Genomic DNA, 9,186 nt, shown 5'->3' on the forward strand with positions numbered 1-9,186 from the left:
ATTACTTGACCTCCTCAAAGTGAAAGTTGAAAATGGAATTTTAGAGACTTTGGTGTAGTTTTACGACCCAATTTGTAATTGTTTCACGTTTCCCGACTACCAGTTGGTCCCCACTCTTGAAGAATATACCTTTTGGATTGGCTTACCAGTGTCTGAGGGAAGACCTTTCCACGGCCTTGAACCCGACCCTAAAACTGCAACTATTGCAGAAGCCCTTCACCTCAAACCTTCTGACTTGGTCCGTCCTCACTTCACCATTAAAAACAACCTCCAAGGTTTAACCGCCAAATTCCTCTACCAAAAAGCCTCCGACTTTGCGAAAGCCAAAAAGACCAATGCCTTTGAATCTGTTTTTACTTTGCTCATATATGGCCTCTTCTTGTTTCCCAACATGGACAATTTTGTCGACCTCAACGCAATTAAGATTTTCCTAGCCAAGAATCCTGTTCCCATTTTACTTGCAAACACTTACCATTCTATCCACTATAGAAATATCCAAGAGGGTGGGCTGATTGTTTGTTGTGCACCCCTGCTATACAGATGGTATGCTTCACATTTACCTAAATCTGTCTTCTCCAAAGAGAACACCGGGAAAGTTTCTTGGTCTGAGAGGATCATGCCTCTCACTCCGGCTGACATTGTGTGGGTCCATGCAGGTACTAACACCGAAGGAATTATTGGCAGTTGTGGAGAGTTTGAAAATGTGCCTCTTATCGGTACGTATGGAGGAATTACTTACAACCCCACTCTTGCTATGCGTCAGTACGGATACCCTATGAAGGGGAGACCTGACAGTCTTTCTCTGTCCAAGGAGTTCTATCTTGAGAAAAATGATCATGCAAGTTTAAGAATGCGGTTTGTGCAAGCTTGGCACTCTGTTCGCAAGTTTGATGGAATCCAATTGGGAAGAAAACAGAGCTTTGCGCATAAATCATATACACAGTGGGTGATTGATAGAGCTACAGCTTTTGGTATGCCTTATACCTTGCCAAGACTCCTATCCTCGACCGTTCCAGAAATACCTTTACCTCTACTCCCACAGACCAAGGGGGAGTACCAAGAGCGTTTAGCCGAAGCGGAACGTGAGATACATAGGTGGAAAAGGGAGTATCAGAAGAAGGATCAGGAGTATGAGGCCGTAATGGGCCTGCTGGAGCAAGAAGCCTATGATAGCCACAAGAAAGATGTGGTAATCACCCAGCTGAGAAAAAGTATCAAGGAGAAAGATGCCGCACTTGATCAAATTCCCGGGCGGAAGAAGAAACGCATGGATCTCTTTGATGGGCCGCATTCCGATTTTGAGGATTAGTTCGCTTCAGAGGCTTAAGAGTCTTTTCAGTTCGTTGTTGATGTTCTTTTAGTTATGGAGTCTATCCCTTGGCTCACTTTGTTTAAAGGGAATTATCTTGTTTTATTTTGAAAGTTTATCCCTTGGCTTTAGAAAGGGAATTATCTTGTAATGACAATGTCTGCTTTAATGTTTTGTTTAGGGTCATATGTTTATAAAATTGCTTCTATAGGTCCTTCGATAAAAAGATATATAAAAATTGCATATTTTGGTATATAGCATATCATGCATCATATTGCATTCATAAAAAGTGTCAAAACCAAGTCTGATACTCTCCTCATTTCTGTCTCAGAGAAGCAAAGTGGCCCGGCGTATTCAGTACAAACCTACCCGTGTTCACCGTACTCGAGCATACATCAAGAAGAAGATGGCAACTGCTGAACAAGAGAACAGTGACCTTAGGGAAGAGGTTAGTAACCTCAAGGAAGGTATGGAGAAGATAACCGCAATGATGATTGACATGATGGCCGCACAGGCACAAGCCTCTCAAGCGCAAAATGCTCAGACCACTCAGGCACATGTTGAAGCTTGTCAGTCTGCTGGTTCTCCTGCAATCCAGCCAATTCCTACTACTTCTGCTGATACTTCACAACCAATTCCTACTGGTTCCACCGCAACTGTTGGTACTACACAACCTTTGGTGACTGACGTGTACAATTCAGGCTTCCATCCCGTTGGACCTTCCGGTTTCTCTTTCCCTCCTCAGTACTGTATGCCGCCAGGCTACCCGTGGGGCATGCCGCTCGCAACTAATGAAGGTTTTCGTCATAATGCGCCGGAAATGCAGTTCCCTCTTGGCCAGCAACAAACACCGTTCTACCAGACCGGCCAGCCTTTTCCTCAGGCTACTATGACTTATGCTGGACCCCTCGTGCATGCTGCTCAGCAAGAGGAGGAACAAGTTTACCATTCCAATAGTGTGGCTGGTGATGATAGAGTGGGTAACTTAGAAGAGAAGTACGATGCGGTACATAAAGAGTTGAAGAGTATCCGTGGTAAGGAAGTGTTTAGCCATAATTTGAATGACCTCTGCTTGGTTGCGGATGTGGTTATACCTCCTAAGTTTAAAGTGCCAACCTTTGAGAAGTACACGGGGAATACTTGCCCTGAAATGCACTTAATCATGTATGTCAGGAGGATGACGGCTCATAGGAAGAATGAACCTCTACTCATCTACTGTTTTCAGGATAGTTTGGCTGGTCCCGCACTCACGTGGTATATGAATTTGAAGGGTATCACTACTTTTGAGGAATTGGCTAATGCCTTCATCCAGCAGTATAAATATAACTCTTATCTGGCCCCTAACCGGAAAGAGCTGCAAGCTATGACTCAGGGTGATAAGGAATCTTTCAAAGAGTATGCCCAGCGCTTCATTCAGAAATCTGCTCAAATTCGTCCGCCTTTGGAAGAAAGAGAAGTGGCTGATCTGTTCTATGAGACTCTGAGCCCTTTCTACTCAGAGAAGATGCTTCTTTGTGCTTCACAGAAGTTTATCGACATGGTAGACGCGGGTGTTCGTATTGAAGAATGGGTCCGTAAGGGACGGGGTAGTAAAGATGGTGCCTCTTCAGGTGGTTATTCAGGAAGTTTGACAAGTGGGTCATCCAATGGTAATAGGAAGTTCGGAAATGGGTACCCAAAGAAGAATCCTCAAGAGGTCGGCATGGTGGCTCATGGCGGATCCCAACCTGTATACCCCAACTACCCCTATGTTGCTAATATTCCATCACCCATCTCAGCTCCACAAAACCCAAACTATCAACCACAAAGGCCTCAAGCCCACCGTCCATATTATCCACCACTATATCAATCACAACCTTATCAGCCACAACCGTTTTACCAACAACCATACTATCCCCTTCCACCACAACAACAACAGCCTCGTCAGCCTCGTCCTCCACCACAACAACAACAGCCTCGTCAGCCTCGCCCTCCAAGAAATCAATTCCCTCCTATCCCTATGTTGTATGGAGACTTGTTACCTTCCCTACTCGCTAGGGGTCTTGTTCAGGTTAAACCACGTCCCCCGGTGCCGAACCCTTTACCTCATTGGTATCGCCCAGACCTTACTTGTGAATTCCATCAAGGGGCACCAGGGCACGACATTGAGCACTGTTACCCTCTCAAAGACGCAGTCCAAAGATTGATTCACAACAAGGACTTATCCTTCAATGCACTGTGTGTCTGATTAAGATTTGCTTGCCTCTGAATAAAAAGTTTGGTTCTGAAGTTTATTCAGAAGCTATGATCCATCAGAAGCTCTTAACTGAGGTTCTGAGGAAAATGTGCTTCTGAAGATGACGTCAGCACTAAAACTTCAGAAGCTGTGTTCTTTACTTCTGAATAACAGGGTTAGTGGAAGCGTTGGCAGTTACGTATCAGTAACACCTGTCCCGTTAACCAAGGTTATTAGTCTGAAAAGGTTCTGACGTGGTCTATTTGTATTGGAGTATAACAAAAAGGGCAATGATGATTTATATGCTTTTAAACGTACTAACACGCGCCCCCAATTTGTCATTAATGCTATGTTTGTTTGTCCCCTTATGAATTGCAATCGTTTTTACTAAAAAAACACTTAGACAAACACACACTACTCACTTCACAACCAACACTCTTGTTTTCCAACCTTCTCTGCGAAGTAAGCGCATTTCTTCTAAAAACCCTAGAAACCCTTTTTCACTTCAATCATCTCAAATGGCTTCATCAAGTTCTGTTCCTGGATCATCATCTAACAAGCAACAGCAGGAAACTCCATCCTATGAAATAAAAGGAAGAACCATGTCCTTGGAGGAATGGGATTTGAAAATACAAACTGAAAGTCCAGTGGATTTCATTTCACTAGCTGCTCACAAGTGTGACATCGGGAAGTTCTACGATGTTCAAGGATTAGGAAGCTATGTCAATTTCTTGAATGGTCCAACATATCAAACACTGGTGCGTCACTTCTGGGTCAGGGCCAGTATTTATGATAGAGAAGCCGCAAAGATTGAAGAAGATGAGAAAGTTCTTTTTAATCTAGGATTGAAAGGAAAGTCTAGAGAAGAAATGGGTTTGGAACCTTTCTTAAGGACAGAGATAAGATCAAGTATAATGGGAAATCCGGTTCACATTTCTGAGGATGTTATTGCCTTTGTTCTCAGAAGGCCAGCTACAGGGGAATACAAAGCTGGTATTACGAAAGTTAAGACCAGTCCTTGGAATGAAGTTGTAAATAAGACCCTCTACAACAACGAAGCTAAGGGTGCTTATGCTGATATGTCAACTCAAACCAAGATGATGCTGAAGATTCAAAATAATAATCTGTTACCAAAAGGTGGTGGTAGTGATCGACCTTCATTTGAGCACAAAATCCTTCTCCACTTCTTCATAACAGGTGTAAATGCAAATGTGCCTAGATACATCTTCAGACATATGGTACAACAGCTCAGAGAAAGCCAGTTGAGAAATAGGTGCTAGGTACCCTATGGGAGGCTACTCTCTGAAATCTTTCATCAAGGAGGTCTTCTCAATCTTCTCAAGGATGTAAATTTCTTCACTAATGAACAGTTGGGCACTGTAACTGGAAAAATCATCAATGGAGAAACTCTGAAGTCCATGCATCTGATTAAGAAAGAGGATTATAAGAAGCTAAGCACAGATATGACAGAATCTGATTCTAAATCAGCCTTGATGAATGATTTTCCTCCAATTTGCAAACAAGATCCTTTGGATGTTCAGATGCACTACATCAGGGAGCATTTTCAAATAACTAATGTCAAAATTAGCTTGAAGGAAGTACCGGAAGAGATGTATGGAGGAGCTCTTCCTGTTGCCAAGAGCAGGAAGACAAAGAGTAAAGCATTAACCAAGAAAGAATACTTGGAAGAAGAAGCTTCAAGAAAATCTTCTAAGAGATCAAAGAATGCTGATAAGGATAGTGTTGCAGCACCCAAACCCAAGAGAGCTAAAATTGCTAAGGTTGAAGGCTCAACCCTTTCTAAATGTGCTTCTGATGAAGTTATTCAGAAGAAGAGAAACAAAGAGCCAGAGGTTCAAGATGCTGCTAGGGAAGCTGCTCTACGTGAAGAAGTTGCAAGAAGGGAAGCTGCCATTCGTGAAGCAGCTACAAAAAGGAAAAGTGTAACACCCCGTTTTCCCAATATAAAAATTTCTAAACATGTTATGAGAGTATTCAGCATAAACGGGATATCACATACAAAACATAGTCCAAAATTAGTTAAATAACAATTTAACTTTAACAAATATTTCAAACGTTGCAGCGGAATTTAGTTCGTAACCCATAAATCAGTTTGGCACGTAGGCCCCATCAAAATATCTCAAATGAGTTAAATCAACTTCACAAAACATCATAATTGTTCAACGTCATAAAACATAAACATGATAGTCACGTAAGAGAATGAAGCATGCAAACAACCCCATCCCGTTACGTATCAAAGCGACCTAGACGACACAGTGAAGGCAAGGCCACTCACGACGGCAACTGCACACTAAGCACAATCACTTGCAAGTTACCCATACGAAGGGCAACATTTTCAAGCAGCAGGGGTGAGATTTCATAACAAAATAATGTTAATCAAAGTAATTCGAATCATAATTAACATTAACATCATAATCATTCATAAATAAATTTGCATATTCAAATGACAAGTATCACGTATTCACATATTCAATCGTCATCAACAACATAGCATCATGGACATGACAATGTGACAATGCTCTTAGACTCCTTATATGCATGTGGTACCAATCGTCATCATAAGTATTAATATACTTTAATCGTGCGGAGGACAAAGCTCCTATAAATCATGCGGAGGACAAAGCTCCTAATAATCGTGGTGAGGACTAAGCTCAATGAAATGCTATGCATGGACTCTTATGAACAAATCACCGTAATCAACATATCAACATGCATCCAATAGTTTGGAGCTAAACGTCATCATTTCATCATATAAATACACTATGCACTTAGTTAAATAACAGCCGCATCATAAACAAGTCACATAACAGGATGATATCATTATATCAATAGCACATCAATTGTATCATAGTTAAACCTTCATATCTTACATAATTGCACAATACATTAATCATACTCAATTAAATTTCAACATATCTTAAACAGCTTTACAGACTGCATTAAACGTCATCATTAGGTCTCATTATCTTAAGGGGGTTCACTCTTAATCCAAACGTGCGACACAGATCGCACAACACTCAAGACACTCAAAGCTGGAAGTGCTCGCGAGGCGAGAGTTCTTACTCGCCATGGCGAGTACCAAACAATTCCCAAACTAAAGTTGTTCTGGGTTCAATCTTGCCCTACATTCATTCCTAATCACTACTAGGTATGTTCAGGCACTCAAAGGCACTCAAGCTCCAACTAAGAAGGTCGAAACACAAAATCTAACATGCTCTCTGCCTTAGCTCGCTATGGCGAGTAAGGTTGCTCACTATGGCGAGCGATACCAAAGGAACTCGCGAGGCGAGCGATGAAGTTCATCACTCGCGAGGCGCGGTTCATAGCTCACTGTGACGAGCGATGAATTTCGCTACGGCCAGGCTTCCTATTTTCTCAAAAAAACGACGATTCACATGGTTCTAAGCCTAGTATTGATTCCAATGTTTTTCCTAAACATTATCTAAGGTTCAGGAACACTTTCTACAGCAATTTAATCAATTCCTACTGTTTAATTATCAATTTTAGGGATTTAACCTAGTTTTCCTTTTCTCCAATTAAATCCTAATTCTTGCTAACTAATCATCAGAATTACATTCAATTAACAATACTGAGTTATTAGTCTCACCCTTACCTTAATTTGCAGAAATCGCAGCTCTCCCTCTTGGTTTCTCTTCTCTTGGCTTTTTCTCCCTTTTCTCCAAAAACGTACGTACAACAATGTTTTTCTAAAGCTAGGTCTAACCCTTTTATATCTCCTCTTAATTACTTATCTTATCTCACTTTCTCCCCCAAAACTATCTAAAATATCAAAACAGCCCTCAACTAAATATTTTATATTATTTCCAAATCTTTATTTTATTTAACAATAAAATAAATCCCTTAATCTTATCAAATCTTCCAAAACTCATAACTTATCACAATATCAACTAAACCATCAATATAAACGTAAATCATTCAAATCATACCATAATCATGCATATATTATATAAATATAATATAATCGCCTAAACTCGATTTAAATAAACAATTAACGAAAGTGGGCGTTACAAAAAGAGCTAAGGGAGAAAGAAGTGTTCAAGAGCGTATCAAGGAAGGTGCTGAACAGTCAAGAAGGGAAGAAAAGGAGCCTAGTTTGAAGAAGGCTAAGAAGCCTGTGTCAATGGAGACACCTTGTTTTAAACTCACACCTGAGCAAGAACAAATGGCTAAGGAAGTTGCTGCAAATGAATTAGCCAAAAGAAAGCATATGGCTGAACTCTACAAGAAGCAAAGAGATGAATAGCTCAAAGCAGCAGGGCTAGATGATTATGTGGATGCTGAGAAAGCTGCTGAGATTGCATCTTTGGCTGTTGAAGTAAAAGAACAAACAGTGAAGGAAGCAACTGCGTTGTTAAAGGAGGCTCTGAAAGCTAAGAATGTTTCAGAAGCTAATCCTTCAGAACCTACTTCAGAAGCTGTTGCTTCAGAACCTACATCAGAAGCTCATCCTTCAGGTAATCCTTCCGATCCACAAGCTAATATTCATGTTCAGACTCTAGATTCTTTATCATCACTCTCTCTATCATCATCCTCTAGTGACTCAGATGACATTCCTCTGAGTTAGCACATCAAACAAAAACTACCAAACTTCAAACCATCAAAAACAACCCCTTCTGATACCTTAGACTATGAACAAATGCAAATCAATTTCTCTAAACAGAGGATAAAACTCTGTGAAAAATTGCCTGCTGATCATTTCCTCCAACCACCTATCATTCAACCTTTGAACATTCAACACCCAGAAACCAACCCTGAACCACAAAAAGCCTCTGAAGTCGTTTCAGCAGAAGCCACTTCAGAAGACCCCCAACAACATCAACCATCAACCCTTCATTCATTAGAAAAACACTTAGGTGGTGAGATGCAACCAACCCCTACAAAGGCATCTAAAATAGTCCTTGAAAAGACTGTCTTAGAAAATCAACAACCAGATTCTCAACCTGAAACCTCAACAATCAATGAGCAAAGTGTTCCTGAACAAGTTGCTTCTGACCAAGCTCAAACTGTTCCTGAACTAGTTGCCTCTGACCAGACCCAAATTAACCCTGAACAAGAATCTGAGAATCTTAACCAAACACCAACTCAGAATGAAACAACTCATGAACAACACACTACTTCTGACCAACCATCTCCATCTCATACAACATCCATCCCAGAACATTCACCAAACATTCCAGAGTCTGAATTTATTGATGAAGAGCTTCAACGGATCAGTGATGAAATACAAGGACTAATTCTTATCAGAAAAGTGCGTTCACTTTCAATTCACTATGAAGATCAATGGATGGACCTAAAAGCTGGATTGCTGAAAGACATGGCTGAATTGCTGGATCAAATAAGTGAGAAGTGCATAAGAACCCAAGCTTAAGTGCTTAAGAAGCATCTGGAAGATCTTCACTCAGCTGAGAAAGGGAAAAGTTCTCCACTTCTTTTAGCTAATGCTCCGTTCTTTCCAGAAAGTGACTATGTCTCAAGAGATGACAAGCTTTTTCAAGGGATGAAAAAGAAGCTAAAAGCTAAAGATGAAGAAGTTCAGAAGGTTAAGCAGAAGTCTGAAACTTTGGAAGAAATTGTAAATAAGCAAGCAGAAGAACTGAAGAAACAGTCTGAGCAAATCAAA

The 9,186-nt window shown here is 40.8% G+C and overlaps 1 protein-coding gene across 1 annotated transcript; it reads left to right on the plus strand.

The window, feature by feature from the left end:
• Positions 1-1,715: 1,715 nt before the first annotated feature.
• On the plus strand, positions 1,716-3,536 carry LOC120577840 (uncharacterized). Its single transcript, XM_039829731.1, has one exon. It carries the CDS (start codon positions 1,716-1,718, stop codon positions 3,534-3,536), a length of 1,821 nt encoding a protein of 606 aa, XP_039685665.1.
• Positions 3,537-9,186: the final 5,650 nt, after the last annotated feature.

The sequence above is a fragment of the Medicago truncatula genome, unplaced genomic scaffold (genome assembly GCF_003473485.1).
Source record: "Medicago truncatula cultivar Jemalong A17 unplaced genomic scaffold, MtrunA17r5.0-ANR MtrunA17Chr0c02, whole genome shotgun sequence".
Taxonomy (NCBI): Eukaryota; Viridiplantae; Streptophyta; class Magnoliopsida; order Fabales; family Fabaceae; genus Medicago; species Medicago truncatula.